General features: G+C 38.2%; 1 protein-coding gene across 3 annotated transcripts in view; it reads left to right on the top strand.

The window, feature by feature from the left end:
• TDRD3 (tudor domain containing 3) overlaps positions 1-22,688 on the top strand; it is a 115,902-nt gene that overhangs the window by 48,756 nt on the left and 44,458 nt on the right. For all 3 annotated transcript variants that reach the window (XM_023755346.1, XM_023755348.1, XM_023755347.1), the window contains exon 10: positions 17,445-18,295. In XM_023755346.1, coding sequence (XP_023611114.1) covers positions 17,445-18,295 — 851 coding nt within the window. The remainder of the gene's footprint in view (positions 1-17,444; positions 18,296-22,688) is intronic.

Below are 22,688 nucleotides of genomic sequence, written 5' to 3'. Positions count from 1 at the left end.
TTATCCTTCTCTCTCACTACATTTGTTTTTGACTACTATGGTATCTTCTAAATCATAAAGAGGTTAAATCTGAGAAAAGTGACTATGACCTGTGGGCCTGTAATGCTTCAGTTTTCACAGCCCGCATCTTAAACCAATAAAATGAAGTAATAATAGCATTTCACTTGAAAAAAGATATCAGACTTAATTAAGATGCATGATAAGAATAATACACTCAAAACAGAATCTCAGTTTTAGGGAGATTTACTTCTGAGGGGGACAGAAATTTATTAACACATTTGTTAGTAGTGGACATTGTTTTAGTAGAATATGTTGTAGTTATGTTACTGTAAATTATGACACAGAGTCAGCAAGAGTGTATTGTCCTACTTGATGGCCATTATTCTCAGAGAAGCAAATTTTTATTCTTTCCTAAAAGTACCGTGTGGGAAGGCCAGTGGACCAAGATGGGAAATGGGCAGAAGGCTTCTAGAGGAGGAGCATTTAGACAAGTATGAGGAAGAGTGTTGGGAGAAGGACAGCCCAAGTAGAGGGGGCTCTGGAGTCCAGGCATGGAGACATCAGAACACCACTTCTCTGTGCCTGTGAGGGTACGAAGAGGTAGAGATAGAAAGCCAGAGACAGAAGTGGTAGGCTGGAGCCAGGTCAAGAAAATTTTGTCCTAAAGAGTTTTTATTTTATCCAGATGGCTGTGCAGAACCATAAAAGGGTTTTGGGAATGAGAACAATGAGGTTTGTTTGATGCTTTCAGAAAAAAATTCCTGTCTGCAAGGTAGAAAATGGGATTGAAGTGAGATTACAATTGCATGTGTCATGAGGAATCATTCATTCTATAAATGTAGTAGAACAAAGGGTGCTGTCATTTTTTTCTGATGTGTTAAAACTTTTATGATCATCACATGCACTTTTCTTAGAGATTTTCTCTTATTGTTAACTTTTTAAAAATTCTATCTTTAAATTGGAATCAAACATAACCTTAATTGACATTTTAATCAATTTTCTTGGGGGGGGTGGATTACATTGTTTTATGGAAGTAACCATTAATTGAAGTTCCTTGTGATTTGTAATGACTTCATGTCAAGTTGGGACTATTCATTTGATCATGTAGTGATGGGATTGTGTTCCAAAAGGCTCTTATATATAGATTTTTTAAATGTTTGTTTTTATATTTAGGTATTATAATTGGTGGCTAGAATATCAGGCCAACTCTAAAAGGTCTGTTTTGTGTCATATGCCATAAATAGATCACTATATCACTTGAGTAATACATAGCTACCGTGTAAAACAATGCCCACTGGGAATGTGTATTTTAAGTTTCAACTTGGGAACAAAGTAGGCTTGATTCTTTCCACTATTATGGAAGAAATCTGGGTTGGCTAGAGGTGGAGAAAGGGATGCCTTGAGGCAGTAACTTTACTGTTTTTATTTTCCACATCTAAATAAAACCAGGGTAACCTTAATTTGTTCTGAATGAGGAACAAGGGCATTGTGATAAAGATGGACAGAGTAACTTTCATAAATTCATACTCCTCTACTATCCCCTTGTTTGTGTAGCTTATTTTATAAATTAAGTGTATGTTGTCTTTTTATTTATGCTTCTTCATATTTTGTGTCAAAATTTTAGAAAGTAGAATTCAGAACATGTCCCAGTTATATAAAGGGTAAACACTTAAAAGAATATGAACAGAATTCAAATAGAGATATACTTATGAAATGGATAAGATTTAAATTAAATAAATATAGGAACTAAGAACTCATTCAACACTCAAAAATGTTGGAATGGTCATAGGTGGTCAAGCTTCCCCAGGACCCAGTCTTTTCTCCCACTTTCCCTCTTTTGTTCCTTGGTTCATAGAACTCAGTAATCTCTTAAGAAGCTGGATTACCTAATTCTCAGTCTTTGGGGCTGGTTGTCAATAATTGAGGAGAACACCTTTCTATTTGTACCTGTGTCCTTTCTACCTTCAAACTTGCCAGCTTGTCTCTTTCTTATAGGACTCCTGAAGGCAGTAAGAAGTAACCAACACAATCCATTATCCTGACATTTTATACCAAGTTCTTAAAACATCAGTCCATTGGTTAGGTGGTCTCACTTCCAAAACAATAGGTTTAACTGCACAATGAGAGGAGCCATCTTCCTCCTAGGACAGTCGTCGGCAAACCGCGGCTCGCGAGCCACATGCGGCTCTTTGGCCCCTTGAGTGTGGCTCTTCCACAAAATACCACGCGTGGGCACGCACGTACAGTGCGATTGAAACTTCGTGGCCCATGCACAGAATTCGGTTTCGGCCTGGGTGAGTCTATTTTGAAGAAGTGGCGTTAGAACAGTGGTTCCCAAACTTATTTGGCCTACCGCCCCCTTTCCAGAAAAAATATTACTCAGCCCCTGGAAATTAATTTTTTTTAAATTTTAATAGCAGTTACTCATCGCCCCCAAATGCACCTGTGGCCATCACCGCCCCCCTGGATCTCTGCAGCGCCCATCGGGGGGCGGTAGCGCCCACTTTGGGAATCACTGCGTTAGAAGAAGTGGGGGGTGTAGGTCGGTTGTGGGGAGATGCGGTGCAGGCGGGCCGCGGGATACGCAGCGCGGGGGAGGTACATTGTTTTGAGGTACGTTCGCTGAGGTTGACCCCTTCCAACTCTCCCATCCACACTTGTCTATCTGAAACAAGTATACAAGATGAGTGTGGATGGGAGAGTTGGAAGGGGTCGACCTCGGTGAAGGTTCCTCAATCAGATTGAGGACGTTTTTAGCAAAGGCCAGCTTAGGAGTACCCTAATTAAGTTAATAACAATGTACCTACCTATATAGTTTAATTTTAAAAAATTTGGCTCTCAACTTTCAATCGTTGTACTGTTGATATTTGGCTCTGTTGACTAATGAGTTTGCCGACCACTGTCCTAGGAGATGAGAGACTTTCACTACCCTGCCCTCTTTCTTTACTAAATAGGTTTTACATTTTAGGTTCTATCACCCTATCTCCTGGCACCAAGTTCTAAATTAGTTTGCTTTAAGATGTAAGCCACAGAATTCAAATTTATTGGCTCATATAGTTGGAAAGTCTCTGTGTCTGAATTCTACTGTTTTGTGTGTTGACAGATCGTCTTCATGTGGTAGCAAAGATTGCCTACGTAGCTCTAGGTATAGCATCTGGCCAACATATATAAGGTGGCATAACATATAAAGATATGCAGGTAAAGAGGCTTATCTCAGTTTTGTGATCACATTGTTTTTTCTGGGAAAAGGTTAATATCTTTCATCATATAATTATTGATTCCCAAAGCTCAACTGAGTCTCATTGGGGATGTTGGCATTGGTGTGTTTGGGAGGCTAGAATTCAAGTCCAAAGAGACTTGGAGAAGGAGTACATTATTGCTTGGTGTCAAATCTCTGTTCAGTATATGAGATAAAAGGTAATAAAAAATATCTCTTAGGAACCAGCATATGATCCTTATACCTAGAAGATCAGGTAGAAGATTTTCCATCTCCTATGTCTGTATGTGCCCCCCTCTTAGTCAGGAAGCACAGGGCATCTTAATCTATTCTATCAGGAAGGCGAAGTTCCCCCCACTATCTGCCTCCTCAAAACAGGGCTCTAGTACCAAAAGAAGGGGAGAATTGCACATGGTGCTGGGGCAGATAAATACAATGGGTTATACTACTAATTTAACTCACAGTTCTTGTATTTACTAGTTGTATGTCTTTGAGCCAGTTATATTATCTCTTAAATTTTAATTTCTTAATTGGGAAATGGAGAAATAGTGACACCTACATTATAGAGTTGTTGAGAAGATCAAATTAGATAATGCATATAAAGTGCTAAGCACACTGTGGTTTCTGCCACCACGACCACCACCATGATTATCATCATCGTCATCATGATTAGCAATAACAGCAAAAGCATCCTCCACTTATCATCTCCATCCCCACTACCCCCACTTCAGGTCCTAAACCCTACACTGACACTTTGAAGAACTTTATTATTTCATCTTCTGTATTGCAGTCAGTGATGTTTCAAAATGCAGATTTGATCTCACTAGCCCCTTGCTCAAAATAATTCACTGACTTTTCTCATTGGCAGAATAAAAGTTAGACTATTCTATAACACTGTTTTTTATGGAATGCCATTACTCTATTTCTATTTACTGTGGATTTTGCGAAAAGTAGCATTTGGTTAACAGTGCTGCATAATTACAAATTCTGCATAATATTCATATGTAAATAATATATTAGATGTTAGCAGATAAAATGCTAATGTTTGCTGGGTAATTCACATGAAGTTGTAGGCTTTTGATAGTTTTTAGGTGTCATTTTTGTTTTATTTTAATCAGTTTTCAAGTCAATTAAATAGTTTGACTATGGATTTACAGTTTGAATTTTGAAGGCTAAATAATAGGGACTGTAGGAAGGAAATGTAATATAATGTAATAGCTTAATTGGATAGGCAGGAAACTGATTAAGAACAGAGAGAGAATATGTAGGTGGTTTGCTAGCTGTTCTTTTGAAGGGATTCCTCAAGAAAGGGGCAGTCCATGTGTTGACTATTGTGTATATTTACATCTAATTGCATCAAACAGTATTACTCCTCATTGCCTTGTGCAGCTGACTGACCGAAATCGATGGTGGAGTGCCTTTTTGGAAGCCAGGGATTAGTGGTTACTGTGTGAGTAGTCATAAACTGTCAGCACAACAGAGAGAATCTACACACTGCCTGTCACTTTCTACCCATCCCTATGGCCTTCCCTGTCCTTGACTCTTCTTTTTCTTATAGGACTGATATCTTTTTATGATTCCATTTTTTAAGTCCAAATTTCTAGCCTAGTGCTTTAAGTTTAACTTGAATTAATAGTTTCCAATTCTGCTTTGTGGATTTGTTACCTTAACAGTGAATAGTCTGTACCTACTTGTCTGGTCACAAGTAGGTACAGGTAAGTACTGAAATTGAGAGTAAGGATTGAAAAACTCCTTTAGCAACGTGATAGTACCTCGCCATGTGTTACTACATTTTATAAAGTAGCAGTCAATAATTGATTGGAAATTGAAATCAGAACCAACAAGAGAGATAAAAAATGGCAGCAGAGTAGAAGGATGCTGCATGGACATGCTCCCAGGAACAAGCTGGAATTACAACTGAAATACGGAAAAGCTTCCTGAATAATCAACGGAAAACTCACAGGAGAGAACCCTGATACCCAAGGCCTGAAAGTGGAGACTGCATAGAGGCTGGTAGGAGGGACAGAGGTGTGAAAGGGCTGGCCGGGCACCCACAGACAGCAACTGAAGTCCCGGAAAGATATCTCAGCTGTGGGGGGTGCCGCTGAGAACTCTGGGATCTAATCCCGAAGCTGGGCTCCCCAGCAGAGAGCACCAAATCTGAGGAGGGTACCCACATAACATCTAGCTGTGAAAAGCAGTGGAGTGCTATCTGTCAGGGAGTGGCAGCTGAAAGTTCGGGCACCCTCTTAAAGGGCCAATGCACAAAAATTCCCTGTGGAACCATCCACCTTGTGCTCTGGTAGAGGGAGGGTGAAGTGGAGTGGAGCTGTGAGAGCAGAACCCAGGACTGGTGACTTGGGGGATAGAGCTCAGAAGACAAACACCCCAAGTTTCCTGGGCTGAGTCATTCCTTCACACAGAGGAGGATATATTTCCCACATAGACATCTGCCTTGCCTGGGGGGAAGACAGTCGACACACCCTATTGAAAAACACCTTGCCCTGAGGCCACTTAAGAGATTAAAAGTAACAAGTAGCCTCCAGGCAGAAGCAACTGCCCCACCCTGTTGAAAAAACTCTCTCCACACCTGAGGATGATTGCCTGGGGGCAATTCAATTGGAATCCTATTAGTCTATAGACTGAAGCATCTCTAGAGGCTTTGAGTCTTTGCCTGATCCAGTTAGTCAGAAACAGCCTTTAACACTGTCCTGCACTAGAGATTGAGAGGTGTAGAGGATCTACCTAATACATAGTCACAAACCCAAACAGACAACCAAAATGAGGAAACAAAGAAACAACCCCCAAATGAAAGAACTAGAGAATTCTCAAGAAGAGATAAATGAAGCAGAGATAAGAAATTTATCTGAAACATGGTTCAGAGTAATGATGTTAAAAATGCTCAACAGTATGAAAAAAAATATAAGTAACTATGAAAAAAGAACAGTCTGAAATAAAGAATGACATAACACAAATAAAGAACACATTGGAAGGAATACACAGCAGATTAGGGGAAGCTGAGGATCGAATCAGTGAATTAGAAGACAGAGTTGAAAGTATCACTCAATTAAAGACCCAAAAAGAAAACAATTAAAAAGCAGGAGGGCAGCTTAAGGAGCTGTGGGACAATGTGAAACATAACCATATTAGAATAGTAGGTGTGCCAGAAGAGGCAGAAAGGAAGAAAGGAATAGAGAAGGTGTTTGAAGAAATAATGGCAGAAAACTTCCCAAACCTGGTAAAGCAAAAAGTCACACAAGTTCAGGAGGAACAGAGTACCCCAAACAGACCCACGCCAAACCCATCATAATTAAAATGCCAAAAATTAAAGACAGAGAATTTTAAAGGCAGCAAGAGAAAAGAAAACTGTTACCTACAAAGGAGTTTCCATAAAGCTGGCACCTGATTTCTCATTAGAAACTCTACAGGCCAGAAGGGAATGGCATGAAGTACTCAAGGTAATGGAAAGCAAGGATCTGAGACCAAGATTACTTTATCCAGCAAGGCTTTCAGTCATAATAGATGGTCAAATAAAGAGTTTCCCAGACCAAAAAAAAAAAAAAAGGCTAAAGGAGTTCATCACCACCAAGCCAGCATTACAAGAAATGCTAAAGGGATTGCTGTAAGGGATTGCTGAGAAGAAGAAATAGAGAGAGAAACCTAGCCATACAGAATTAAAATGGCTATAAATAAGTACCTATCAATAATAACCCTAAATGTAAATGGATTAAATACTCCTATCAAAAGGTGTAAGGTAGCTGAATGGATACAAAAACATGACCCAACTATAGCTGTCTTCAAGGGACCCACCTCAAAACAAGACACACAGGATGAAAGTGAAGGGATGGAAAAAAATTTTCCATGCAAATGGAAAGGAAAAAAATGCTGGAGTAGCAATCCTCATATCCAACAAAATAAACTTTAAAATGAAGGCCATCACAAGAGACAAGAAAGGTCACTACATAATACTAAAGGGATCAATCCAACAAGAGGATATAACCCTGGTAAACATTTATGCACCCAATATAGGAGCATCTAAATATATAAAAAAAACTTCTAGAGGACTTTAATGGAGAGATGGTCAACAATACAGTCATAGTAGGGTACTTTAACACCCCTCAGACTTCACTGGACAGATCTTCCAGACAAAAACTTAACAAGGAAACAGAGACTCTAAAGCAGCGGTCACCAACTGGTGGTCCGTGGACCACTGGTGGTATGTGAGGTCTGAAAGGTTGGCAACCGCTAGTTTAAAGAAACCTTTGGAGCAGCGGTCACCAACAGGTGGTCCACGGACCACTGGTGGTCCATGAGGTCCAAATGGTTGGCAACGGCTGCTCTAAAGGACACACTGGATCAGAGAGATTTAATAGACATTTATAGAACATTTCACCCCAACACAACAGAATATATATTCTTCTCAAGTGCATATGGATCATTCACAACAGTATGGAGTTTCCTCAAAAAATTAAAAATGGAACTCCCATTTGACCCAATAATCCCACTTCTAGGAATATATCCCAAGAAATCAGAAATACCAATTAGAAAGGATATATGCACCCCTATGTTCATAGCAGCACAATTTACAATAGCTAAGATTTGAGAACAACCTAAATGCCCATTAGCAGATGAGTGGATCAGAAAACTATGGTACATCTACACAATGGAATACTATGCTGCAGTAAAAAAGAAGGAACTCTTACCATTTGCAGCAGCATAGATGAAACTGGAGAGCATCATGCTAAGCGAAATAAGCCAGTCAGAGAAAGATAAATATCATATGATCTCACTCATTTGTGGGATATAATGAACAACATAAACTGATGAACAAAAATAGAGCCAGAGGTGGAAAAATATACTACAATATAATAGAAGCAGTCCTGTTATTTGCAGATTTTTAATATTTCCTACAACTTTTGTGATACCTTACTATGTTAGTACAATTTTGGTAATATTATTATACTTAAAATCCTTTTATCCTTGAAATATTAATGTTTATTGCATGTAATATTATTATAAGTAAGATCATTTTTCTTGAATAATTGGTGTTTATTGTGTGTAACATTATCATATTTAAAATCATTTTCTTGAGATATAAAAAAAAAAAACAACCAACAATTACAACAAAAACCCTGGTCCTTCCTGGTCCTTCACTAAAGTTAGTTTGAAATTCTCTGGTCTAGGTTGTTACGACACCAGAGTCCCTGGATTTGCAAGCATTTTGATAGCATAGTGCCTGACATTGTACTTTTGTCTGGGCAATGAGGCCAATAGTTTAAAGGTGTTAGACAAAATACCAAGTGAGAAGTGAAAATATGCCACATGCTACACATGTAATGTCCTAATTATGATTGTAAATTTAATAGTCATTTGGATTTACTAATTACATATAGAAAACTTTATATAGATTTAGGAATAATTTAATGAAATATTTTAAAGGTAATATATAGAAAGTTGGTTAAAATTAGCTTATAAATTTGAAATATACTTTTAAAATCATGTTTACAGCAAAAAAGACATTTTAAAGATTAAAAATTGAGAATGGGTTTAATTAATTTTTTGATCAAGTACCATAGAAGCATATTTTTTCCTGTTGCGTTGTTGTTACTTGATAAATTTGTAAAAATTAAAAATATAAGTGACAAATAAAACAGCCTGTAATCTCATCACCATATTTGTTTTCATTCCCATTTATGAGAACTATTTTTACATAATCTGCTTTTTGTCCTAGCAATATAACTATATTTCCATGTAATTATGTATTTCTCTCAACATAATTTTAATGGCTAAAAAGTAATTATAATTACATTAATGTTAGTGATTTGAAAGTTGTTTCCAAATTTAGCTATACAACAACTTTCAAAGTAGTTTTTTAGTTAAATTATTTACATATTGATGATTTTTTTTAGATAAATGTATGGAAGTTAAATTACTTGACATTCTTTTTTTTCTTTAGTTAATCCTCACTTGGGGATATTTTTTCCATTAAATTTTAGAGAGAGTAGAACAGCGGTTCTCAACCTGTGGGTTGAGACCCCTTTGGGGGTCGAACGACCCTTTCACAGGGGTCGCCTAAGACCATCGGAAAACACATATATAATTACATATTGTTTTTGTGATTAATCACTATGCTTTAATTATGTTCAATTTGTAACAATGAAATTGGGGGTCACCACAACATGAGGAACTGTATTAAAGGGTCGCAGCATTAAGAAGGTTGAGAACCACTGGAGTAGAAGGAAAAGTCGGGGAGAGATAAAGAGAGAAAGAGAGAAACATCAGTTGGTTGCCTCTCACAGCACCCCAACTGAGGTGGGGATCGAACTTACAACCCAGGTATGTACCCTTGACTGGGAATCGAACCTAAGACCCTTTGGTGTGGGGCCAATGCTCTAAGCACTGAGACACCGGCCAGGGCTTGTCACTCATATTTTTAAGATTTGTTAACCATAGCTATCAGTTACGATATATAATTATTTTTCTTTGGTTCTTAGGTATGTAGAAGGTGGATATAGCTTTTCTCAGAATACTAGAACACACAAGCCTCTTTTTCATTTTTGTCATTCTTTTATTTTCCTCCTCTTCAATTAATGGTCTGTTCATTTAAACATTTATTGATGATAAAATAAAATAATAGTTGGCATTTATTGAGAACCTATTATATGCCAGGAATGGTACTGGGTGCTTTGCATGCTATTAACTCATATAATCATCTACAAATGCAAAATATATGTTGTTATTTCCATTTGATAGATAAGTAAATAGATTTGAAGAGATAAAACATCTTACCCATAAGAAGTACAGAACTAGGATTTGGCCCCTTGTCTTTGTGATTCCCAACTCAGAACTCTTTCCACATGATGCATTTCTAAGTACCTATTAGTTATTTTGGAAGAAGGAGCAATCAAGAGACTAATTTTAAGATATATTAAGTTTTAAAAGTCAAGGAGAGGAATCCAGCAGGTATTTGAAGATCAAATAGCGGTGGAGAAATCAGGCAAAGACATGGAGAATGCAGCTACCAAAGTAGGAAGAGCATGAGAGAATGCTGAGAGATAAGGTTGGGAAGTGTTTGTTAGGTTCCCGTAACATCAGCAGTGCGTTGGTGAATGTTTAACAGCTGGTTCTGGGAGCAGAGGTGGGGGGCAAGAGAGAGATGCCCTGATTTTTAGCTTTTGGTGTTTCTGCTATGGCTGACTTCTAGTTATCAACAGTTTTCATCCAGCTTGCAGATTTTCTGAAAATTTAATAATCAGCTCTTGTATGATGTTCAAGCTGTCTCTAGCACACCACTGATTGGAGGAGACCTTGACAGAAATAGCTTCAGTGAATGGTGGAGTTAGAAGACAAACTGCAGGATATCCAGTAGATGAATGTTATGCAAATGATTAATTTGAAGAGAGTGGTAAGAAACAACGTATTTAGTATAGCATGAAAAAGTTGTGCTGTAGTCTTGGGGTTATGGGTGAGTTCTCTTCCCGCCTACTCATCATCTTTTTAAAAGGCTGCATTTTATTTTATAATATATAAAAACATCATCATCCTTTAATAACTATGTTTGTTTATATGCACCTAAAATGAATGAGACATAGTCCCTGGTTTTATTTACACTTTGTAATATAAGTCAGAATTCTTACAGAATACATTTATAGAGGAAATCATTTTTATACAGGAAATAAAATTTTAGCCGATAGGCAAATTTTTATAGCCAAAGAGCTTTGTGATTATTACAGAATATACACAATATCTAAAGGTATTTTACACAAATATCCCTTATTTGTTTGAAATAGTGAGCTAAGAATTTTGAGGTGAAAAAACATTATGTATAAACTGGTTAAATATAGACATAGGAATATTACAAAGTATTATGCTTCTGTTACAATGTGAATTCATGCGCAGCTCCTACCCTACCACTCCTACCCCTCCCGTCTCTGCCGCTTCTCTCCCTCCCTTCTCTGCTGCTCCTACCCTGCCCATCTCTGCTGCTTCTCTCCCGCCCGTCTCTGCTACCTCGGCTCCATTGCTTGGCATCCTTCTACAGTGTCTTCAGTCTTCGCTCCCAGCCAGTATATGCAAATTAGCCGCCATCTTTGTTGGCGGTTAATTTGCATATCACTCTGATTAGCCAATGGTGGGCAAAGCGAAGGTACGGTCAATTTTCATCTTTGTCTATTATTAGATAAGATTTTAAATGAAAAACCATATTAGAATATTAATTTGATTTTCTAATGTATCTAAATTTTCTCTGTAATATGACTTTGATAATCTGGCAACAAACAAGTTTTTACTAAGTCATTCTACCCTGATTTCAACAAGAAGAAACAAAAACAAACAAAAAAACTAAAGCAAGGAAGCTAAAGATACTAACTAAAGGTGAGGTTGTTGGTGGTGAAGATGTGTAAATAGGGAAGCACCTTTTCATCTAAGAATTGTTTTTTTCTTGATGTAATTCATTATGTTTATTTGCTTAATTATAATACTAACTAGAGGCCCGATGCACAAAATTTGTGCAAGGGGCTCGGCCCCCGCTGCCACGGTGGCTGCCTCGGCCCCCACCACTGCAGCTTCATCTGGAAAGTTGTCTTGAAGAACATCCAGTCTAATTAACATATAATGCTTTTATTATTATAGACTAGAGGCCCGGTGCACAAAATTCGTGCACTGGGGATGGGTGGGGGGTCCCTTAGCCCAGCATGTGCCCTCTTGCAGTCCGGGACCCCTCCCTTGTTACTGCCCACCTGCTTGCTGCTTCCTACCGCTCGGCTTGCTGCTCCTTAGTGCTGCCACGAAGGCCTTGGGTCTGCTGGGTGCCGGGCCTGCGGGTTTGTATCTCTGATACCCCCAGCAGCCCCAGCACCTTGATGGCGGGGCTTGGGGCTTCGGGTCTTTGATCAGGGCCCCAGCAGCCCCAGCACCAAGGTGGTGGGCCTTGGGGCTGCTGGGTACAGGCCCCCCGCTGCGTGTTTGTGTCTTCTATCAGGCCCCCAGCAGCCCCAGCAGCCCCAGCACCACCTAAATAACTTAAGGGAAACTTTATTTAGTCTTCTTTTAAAAGCAATCTAGTTTAAAAATGAGTTGCAGTTAAGACAGAACTAAGAACATGGTACCTAAAAGTGAGATAGACTGACAAAGGAGAGGCTGGGCACTGGTCAGGGGCTTACATGCCAACTGTTCTCCACCTGGGAAATGATGTAAAATCGGTTTCTTTAGTTTTCTGCTTAATGGTCTTCTCCAGCACTGAGGTCAGAGGAGCCGCCTTCCAGCCCCCAGGCAGCTTCTCAGAGTCGGAAATTTCGCAATAGGCCTCTGCCTAGGACAGGACCTCTGCACCCCCAGGGTACATAAACACACAGGGCTTCCATCAGGCTCCGCTGATCCCGGGCCGGGAGGCCTCGCGGCTCCACTGATCCAGGGGCCCTGAGGCCTCTCGGCTCCGCTGACTCCGGGGCCCTGAGGCCTCTCGGCTCGGCTGATCCCGGGCCGGGAGGCCTCTTGGCTCCGCTGATCCAGGGGCCGGGAGGCCTCGCAGCTCCGCTGATCCCGGGGCTGGGAGGCATCTCGGCTCAGCTGATCCCGGGGCCGGGAGGCCTCTCGGCTCTGCTGATCCCGGGGCCCTGAGGCCTCTCGGCTCCGCTGATCCCGGCCCGGGAGGCCTCCCGGCTCTGCTGATCCCCGGGCAGTGAGGCCTCTCTGCTCTGCGACTTCAGGGCTGTTTGGCTTTGCTCTACTGCTTGGAGCCTGAATATGCAAATTAACCGCCATCTTTTAGCTTCTATAATTGAAACATTGTATCTTTTGGAGCTGTTGCTTCAGGAGCTCAGAGCCCCGCAGCCGCAGGCGGAAACCTTGGTTTTCTCTATGGCTGGGTCAACCAAGCATCCTGTTCTCAGCTGCCTGGCTGCCGGCCGCCATCTTGGTTGGCAGTTAATTTGCATATCGCCCTGATTAGCCAATGGGAAGGGTAGCGGTCGTACGCTAATTACCATATTTCTCTTTTATTAGATAGGATGATCATAATAACAATGACAGCTAAATTTATTATGTGCTTATTAAAGCCAGATAGGGTTCTAAGCACATAGGTAATCCTCTGAGATGGGTGCTACTGTTATCCCTATCTTAGAGGTGAGGCTCAGAAAAGTTAAATAACTTGCCTGGAGTTACAGAACTACTACGTGGCAGAGCTGTGATGTAGCTATTCAGTCCCTCTCTAGCGGCTGCATCCTGCACATTATGCTACCTGTAAGTGCCAGTTGGTGAGCTTCTAAGTAGCAGTCCAACTGTTAATAGGGGTTTTTGTTTTTTCTGCTTTAATAGAAAGATTATTAACTTTAGGTCAGTATTCTGGCAATCCTAGTACACAACTTTATTTTTTCCATCGGGGATTGTTAAAGAGTTTTTGTGATTTCTGCATCTCCCAGAAATGAACAGATGTAGCTGATAAAGCTGTAGCTAGTATGCTGTTGGTTACATTCTGTTTTGTTTCTCTGGGCAGGCAGCTTGGCCTGGTGGGAAAAGCGTGGGCTTTAGCTTCAGTTAGATTTGGGTTTAAATTCTGGCTTTAACATTTCCTAGCTGCTAGCTTTGCTTTGTTTCTTCACTAGTAAAATAAGGATATTAACATGGCCCTGCTGGGTGGATATGAGAATTGCATGAAATAATGTAGGCAAAAGACCTTTAATGTGGAGTCAGGCAATAATAAAATCTTAATAAATATTAAGTCACTTTTTCAAGTACATTTCTCAAAATAAAATGAAGAAACAAAATGTACCTTTTTCTACTATAAAATGCAGGTACAACTGACTGGAAAATGAATATTTTGCCAAGAAGAATTCATATAAAACCCCAAAGAATTCATGGCAATTAATTAATTCACTCTTAATTCCTATATTTCAAATCATGGTGATGCAAAATATTGTAACCAATTATCTTGTAAACATTTTGAAATTCATAATCTGGTGTAACAGGAACATTTTATCACTGGTCAAATTAAACTCATACAGCATTCTTGACTAGTTTTTTCATGTGAGCTTTCATCACTGTGATTTTTTAGATGTTTTCACAGGTTTAGTTATTTTGTGATTAAATTTTTCCATCATTTTTGCTAATCTTCCTTTTTCTTTTTTCTACTATTTGCTATTAAATGTTACCAGTTTCTGGTTTATACTTCTGTTTCATCTTTCCCTTCAGGTCATTAAAAAAAAAACCACATTGATTCATTTTATTCTGTTGTTTATACAGAAAAATATCTGGGTATATTTTTATTAGAGTGATTGTGTACCTGGCCTGTGGTGCTGATTAGTATTTTTAGTTTTGGAATCATTTTACCTCCTCAGGAAGGGTGGCAGAGAGCAATTAGATTTTGACTGGAGAATTGAGGAGCTTTCTATTTGATTTGGGGTCTATTTCTTAATTTACCTAAAATTACCTTTTCCACAGTTTAGTAATTGTACATATTCTGTTATTTTTTAATAGATTAGCTCGTTTTCAAAATATTTACTTTATATCTGACTTCATTACTCAACTACCTAAGACAAAAGGAAATCTGAGAACCATGAAGCATGTAAGGACTTTCTTTTCTTGGCTTATTGTTATTTTATTTTGAAATGAAATGGGTATATGTGAAAACTATGTTCTTTTAAAAGCTTATCCTCTTCGTCATTGTATTTCCTTCTTTTTAATTTTTATTTTAAAAAGTAGTTTTCTTGCCTTGGCCAGTGTGGCTCATTGTTTGGAATGTTAGCCTGCATACTGAAGGGTCTCAGGTTCCAGTCCAGGTCTAGGGCACGTACCTGGGTTTCAGGTTCGCTTTCCCCATCCCCCAATCTGGGCGCAAGCGGGAGGCAAGCAGTCAATGTGTCTCTTTCTCATTGATGTTTCTCTCTTTCTTGCTCTCTCCCCCGCCTGCCCCCCTCCCCCATCTACTATCTCTGAAAAGCAATGGGGGGGGGGATATCCTCAAGTGAGGATTATTTTAAAAAGTAATTTTCTTTGTAGATTCTTCTCTCACTGTATTATCTCAGCACATTATTGGAATTGAAGTATGCTTATTATTAGTAACATCACTTATTTTATTCTGTAATCTAATATATATTGTCAATTAAATAGATTAGGAAATCTTTTTTTTTTCTTCTAGAAAAACTGAAAACAAATTCTCCTACCCCTACCAAGCCTAGTTGAGGCCTTCATTTGGTATATATGGTTATCCAGAACCCCATCTCTAGTTCAGGATGGGTAGCAACTCCTGTGATGAGCTAATATATTTGTACTTTCTGACCATCAGAGATATCAGTGGCCCTAACTGGAGTAATAAGACACATTGATCCCTAAACACAGCCACTCTAAAATGCTTCCTTCTCAAATATCTGTTTAAGTCTAATGACAGCAAATAAAATATTTTCATCTCTGACTTCTTTTGGAAGCTGAAAATTTTCTTCAATTCACCATACAAGGGACTTTCCTTCTCTTTATTACATAAAACCCCATAACATTTGTATCAAGATTACTGTGGGGACTATTTGATGATAAAGTGCAAGTGCAGATCCTAATACACTGCAGATAGAAAGAGGCAACTACTGTGTTTATTCTCTAATAATGACTGGAACAAATGCCAATATCTGCTTTCTGCTGAAAATGCTTATTGGTGTACTGCTTATATTCACTACTGTTCTTTCTTCCCTGAATCTTTATTCCTGGAAAATAAATAATGCCAGCAGGAACTAAAGATGACCATTTTTCTTGTCTCTAAAGAAAAACTTAATGTTGACTACAGCTGTTAAAAACAAGATATTTGTGTTATATTTATAAGGCAGATCTTGAGAAAAATTTTTTTAAATGTCTCTGTAAATGTTCTTGGCTAGTATTTGCTACCTTGCTTATTTGAAAAGTCTTAATTCTTTGTCACAATTAATGGGTGGTTTGGCTGGATGTAGAATTGTACTTAGAAAATAGTTTTCCTTTCTTTTCAAAGACATTACAACTTACTAGATTGGCTTCTAGCTTCCAGTGGTTCTGTTGAAAAGGTTTTTTTTGCCATATTTAGTCTATGGCTTTTTTTGTCACTCAGGAACTTTTAAAGATCTTCTCTTTCTTCCTGTTGATTTAAACAGTTGATTTAAACATTTTATCTGTTTTTTTGTTTGTTTGTTTTTACCTCTAGTGGGTGTTTGGAATGTATGGAGACTCTGGGAATGCTGGGAGAGAGTGCTTTGGCATTTAGTTCATGGAGGTCAAAGAGGTTAATTTTCTTGCAGTGCAGGAAACAATCTCACCCAAAATGTCAATAGAAGGCCTGCTGACCCTGGGGAAATATAAGAATAATCTTGACCTACATATTGGTTATGGGGTATGACAAGAGAAGCAAGACATGTATACCAAAGACAAATCAGTGTGTTTGGTAATAATGTTATAGACATGTTGTGTGAAACAACAGAGGAAGAACGTGTACTAGTAAATGACATGGTACAAATTGAAATAAAATAAAAATCACCGTGTGAAAAACAGTCATTACATTATCTATGAATATATATTTACCATGGTACTGCTTTTGGTATCTAGCTGGATATTATTTGAACTATTGTGCTTAATCATATTGACAAGTTTCTGTATTTCCAAGTAGCATTTGCTTTTAATTACTTTGATAGGTCAAGAAAATTATTAACTCTTTTCTATAATGGGGTATTTATTTTGTACTCCAAAAACTTAGCAATTCCAAATCCAGAAAGATTTTGAGAAATGACATTTTTGCAAAGGCTAGAGAGTTTGACTGACAGTAATAGGCATACTTATCTAAATTGGAGTGGGATTCAGAAAAAAGTTGAACAAGGGTTGTACTTGTGCAGTTTTAAAGCGGCTTCTGAGTTAGCAGTTTACAGTTCTATTTCATTAATGTATTGGGAAATGAATTACCAGAATTGCATATATAACTAACTATTTTATAAGAATGCAAACATTCAATGACAAAGATGAATTGTTTTTAAATTTTCCACCATTGTTTTCATGTTTCATACATATTATTGCTTTACTTCACTAATGTGGCTGACTCAGGACACTGTACATTAGAAATACAGGACTCTAAGGAAGCAGAGAGGGATGAAGATTATCAGTGGGAAGATAGTGAAAGATGTTAAAATAGAGTTTGAAAATTTTGTATTATTATAATTTTTAGGCATTTTAAAATAAGTGTTAATTCAGAATCATCATTTTAATGTGCATATGATTTACTTTTCAGAGCCTAAATCACAACCGCAGCAGCTTCATCAGGGGCAACACAGATTGTTGAATACTGAGCAAAATGGAATAAAAGACAGTAATCAAACAAGATATCTTCCTCGGAATGATACCAGACAGCCAAGAAATGAAAAACCCCCTCGTTTTCAAAGAGACACCCAAAATTCGAAGTCAATTTTAGAAGGCAGTGGATTGCCTAGATATAGAGGTACTGAAAGACCAAGTACTTCTTCAGGATCTGAAGGATGGGCTGAAGAGAGAATCAGATGTGATAGACCCTATTCTAGATATGATAGGACTAAAGACACCTCATATCCTTTAGGTTCTCAGCACAATGATGGTGCTTTTAGAAAAAGAGATAACTCTATGCAAAACAGATCAGGAAGAGGTCCAGCCTATGCAGAGGCAAAAGAAAATCCACTTCCTCAAGAATCCATAGATTATAATAATCAAAAACGTGGGAAAAGAGAAAACCAAACAGCAAATCCTGATCATTTTTATGACAGGAAACCACGAACAATAAATAATGAAGCTTTCAGTGGTGTAAAAATTGAAAAACATTTTCCTATAAATACTGATTACCAGAATCCTGTCAGAACTAATAGTTTCATTGGTGTTCCAAATGGAGAGACAGAAATGCCACTGAAGGGAAGGCGCGTAGGACCTATTAAGCCAACAGGACCCACCACAGCCACACCCTATGATGATAAAGTATTTTATAATAGTGGTCCCAAAAGAAGATCTGGGCCAATTAAACCAGAAAAAGTACTGGAACCATCTGTTCCTATGGAGTATGCAAAACTGTGGAAACCTGGAGATGAATGTTTTGCACTTTATTGGGAAGACAATAAGGTATGCATGCCATAATGGTATTATATACTAATATTACTAAATGTAACATTTTAGTGAAACTGTACTTCTTTGAACAGATTTATAGATATATAATTTATAACAGGATAAATAAAATATTTATTATATTTATTGTGGTTTATTTTATGAATGATTAGGGAGAATGAGTCCCATAGATTTGGTTAGATTAGATTTTATTATAGCTTGTATATTAGAATAGTATTGTAAAAATGATTAAGTAAAGTTGAGAAATGATTTCACTTGCCATCAACTGAGCTGTTAATGTTTGCTTTTCTTTCTAGTGAGATTATACTAATTCACAAGGAAGAAAATCATTTGAGTGGCCCAAGGTTAAATTCTGCAGATTTCATCTAACTTAAAGAAAATTTGCACAGACTACTTTTTTTAAATTAAGAAAATAGTTCATTATTTAGCTGATAATAAATAATATAATAATTATTAAATCAATAAATTAAACATTCTTTTGTTCTATATTGCATGCTGGCTAAAAAGAAAAGAGGGAAATTGGGGAGAAAGGAGAAGGGAAATATAGAAGATGAGGTCAAGAAGGAATACAGTGGATCAGATAAAAGAGCTTGGCTGAGAGGGAGAAGACCACACAGTCAGAACAGGAAGATGAGGAGGACAGAAGGACCCTCTGAGAAAAGGGCCTTTGCACATGTTTGCCTTCTGCCCAACATTTTCTACCAACTACTCTTCTTATCCTTGAGGGCTGGGCTCAAACATCACTTCCTAAGGGAAGACTTCTTTAACCTGATCCCTTCTCCCACATTCTTGTCTTTCTCAATCGGTGCCTTATTCACTTTCTTTAAGTTAACAGAATTTGTAATTTATTTTGTTGTTACTGAATTGATAGCTCTCCCTATCATCATATTAAGTTCCTTAAAGGCAGGGTTTTGTCTAGTTGTTTTTTTTTTTCTGTAGCCCTACTCTTCCCACAGTGTAGGAATTTAATAATTATTTGTTGACTCTGTTAATTAGTTAATTTTGAATGGGGCACTTATATAGGAAAAAAGTAGAGTGGTTAGAGGACTGGTGCTATCAGTAAGGTAATTAAAACTGAGGTAAGGGAGTTATAGTGACAAGGACATGCATAGATGGGAGAATCAGGTCAAAAAAAATATTTGAAGTAAATATTTCATAGGTAGAGTACTTTCAGTTGATAAAGTAAGGATGTGCCCATGAGAGTGTGTGTGTGACTAAAAGAAGTGGTGCAAGTAAAGTTAACTGAAGATTTCAAGGAACTCAAATTCAGGCTAGGAAATGTGGATGGATCCTTTAAAAAGATGCTGTAGCCCTGACCAGTGTGGCTCAGTTGGTTGAGCGTAGTCTGGTGCACCTAAAGGTCACCAATTCGATTCCCAGTCAGGGCACATACCAGGTTGTGAGTTTGATCCCCAGTCAGGTTGCATACAGGAGGCAAGCAATCATTGTTTCTCTCTTGGATCAATATTTCTCTTTCCCTCTCCCTTCCTCTCTCACTAAAACACACACACACACACACACACACACACACACACACACACACACACACAAAGAAAGAAAAGATGCTATAGGGAACTAGGTCCCGTGGTGTTCAATGAGTGATGAGGCATAAGCAGGTGTTAGGTGTTACCTGATGATACCAGCAAGGAGAGTACAGGATCGTATAACCAGGTGGCATAGTTGCTGTTTGCATGTGGGATGAGAGTGTGTGTGTGTGTTTCTGAAAAAGCAAAAGCCTTCCCAGAAATATCAACAGACAAGATCATTTTACATGGCTACTTCCTGGCTATTAGGAAGGCTTGGAAAGCAAGTACTATTCAGACTATTACTCTTTCAACTCAGACCACTCCCTTTCCAAAATACAGGAACTATTTGATTTGGATAATGAGGGATTACTTAATGTTTACCTGTTTCTCCCTTATGCTGGGGCAAGAAAAGGTGAAGTAGTTAGAAATCAGTGTTGGTTTGTAGAGCTTAGTGTCTACCTTGGAGTAGACCTTGTGTCAGGTGCTTCTGTTAAGATGAAGATGGAAAAATGTTTCTTTCTGTATTGGACAGTGTGGGGTTGTTGGTGACTTCTATAAGCAGAGGAGGTAAGTGATTGGAGTTCAAGTCAGATAAGATTCGAAAGGCTAAAACCTCACAAGGATCATGCCCTAGTAGTAAGTAAAAAACTACTACAAACAAGCCATGACAAAGCCTAAAACCAGCCCTTTACAGCAAGCATGTCAAACTCAAAGGCTAGCATGGTCAAATAACAAGGTTTATGTTTATGTGGGCTGCAAAAAACCAAAAGCTTCCATTTTCATAGAAACATAGGTTTATTTTGATAGAGACATGCTGAATACAAAGGGCTGAAATAAATGAGTAGTCATTAACATAAGATAATAGAACATTTAATAAAAAGGAATATTTTTTCTTGAACATTAACTTACCAGACACTGAATAACTGCACAAATTAATAAGCATAATGCAAATAAACCTATTTTTCTTGTTATCCGAAAGCAGAATATTTCCTGATGAGCACACCAAACAAGTCAGTCCAAGACTAATGATGTGGCAATTGGCTGCTAAAATATTCGCTGCTGGTATTAGTGGAGAGAAATGCTGCGCCTGCACATAAGGCGTGTAAGGGAATGAATGCAACACGATTATAGTAATCAGTCATTAGCGAACATTGTAGTTTGTTATTAATAATTATGTATAACAGGATATTGTAAAAATTGAGGTACAAAATTTTTATTAAAATGTTTCTTACATACTGTTATATTGGCCGGGCTGCAAAAATATTCGTTGTGGGCCACATGCGGCCCGTGGGCCTCGAATTTCACATGCTTGCTTTACAGAATCAAGGATGTCTGCTTGCACGCTATCTGCCTGCCAAAAGAAAATCTGATCCTCTTTTTTTTTTGGGGGGGGGGGGATATACATTTCCTAGAATCTTTTGAATATTTTACCTGCAATGCCTGGCATCCTATAAAAAATCATGAGAGAGAAAAGGAAAGAAAGAGAAAGGGAGAGAGAATATGATAAACCAGAAACAAAGCAACAGAGAAAAGTAAAAAGACCTACAGCTATTGAGATATTGGACTTAGCAGGCAAGTTCTTTAGCAAATATTGAGTATTCAACAAACCATAATGAATGGCTGCTAAGTGTCAGGTACTTGGGATAGATCAGATAGTTCTGGGTGTGTTATTACCCATATGACTTCAAATACCACCTTCTGAAAGATAGCACCTAACAATTCCCAATTGTTTTGAACTTTTAGAGTATTCTTAGAATTATTGGATGATCTTTTAAAGTGACTACTTTGATTTTAATTGGATATATCCTTTCAGTTTAGAGTAAGGGACTGTGGGCTCTATATAGATTTTACAATTAAATGAGATAAACTATTTATCCTCTGAAAGAGATGGGATTAGTTATATTCTGAAACCACCTAATTTAAGAGATAGCTTTTAATTTTTTAAAAAATATGTTTTTATTGATTTCAGAAAGGAAGGTGAGAGAGGTAGAAACATCAGTGATGAGAGAGAATCATTCATGGGCTGCCTCCTGCACACCCTTTACTGGGGATTGAGCCTACAGCCAGGAATATGTCCTGACTGGGAATTGAACCATGACCTCCTGGTTCATAGGTCGACACTCAACCACTGAGCCACATAGGCTGGGCGAGATAGCTTTTAAATGTCTTGTCAAGAATAGGCAACTTTCTAATTTTCTAGCCAGAGACCAAGGTGAAGATATAAGAAAAACCATTAGCTTTTAAGAAATCATTGTCTTAATTGCATTACAATGATGTTTTGGAGCTGATTGCTCAATTAGTATAATCATTTAAAAAATTATTCCCAATATCTTGCCTTCTCTCAAGTTTTATTTGCTTTGAAGGATTTTAGAATCTGGGATAATTCTCCCTCAAAACTGTCATAGCTAGTTCAGCGCTTTTTGACCTCTCAACTGGAATACCCGAACCACCTCCAAACTGGTCTCCTTGCCTTAACCTTTTTCTTGTTAATATACTTTTATGGATCTCAGAGAGGAAGAGGGAGAGAGAGATAGAAACATCAATGATGAGAGAGAATCATTGATTGGCTGCTTCCTGCACACCCCCTACTGGGGATCGAGCCTGCAACCTGTGCATGTGCCCTTGACCGGAATCGAACTCGGGACCCTTCAGTCCACAGGCCGATGCTCTACTCACTGAGCCAAACCAGCTAGGGTGCCTTAAACTTTATTCCTCTTACACTCGTCATTGAAACGGCCACCACTGTTCTTCTGGGCTTAGAACATACCATTCTTCCTAGTTTAAATCTTTTACCCATAAAATAAATACAAATTATAATATGCATGTAGAGCCTCAGTCAGTTAGCTCTTACCTTCTGCCCTGTC

This window comes from Myotis lucifugus, unplaced genomic scaffold, assembly GCF_000147115.1.
Source record: "Myotis lucifugus unplaced genomic scaffold, Myoluc2.0 scaffold_74, whole genome shotgun sequence".
Classification (NCBI taxonomy): domain Eukaryota; kingdom Metazoa; phylum Chordata; class Mammalia; order Chiroptera; family Vespertilionidae; genus Myotis; species Myotis lucifugus.
Note: the sequence above shows the minus strand (reverse complement) of the source record. Positions and strands in the feature narration are given on the sequence as shown.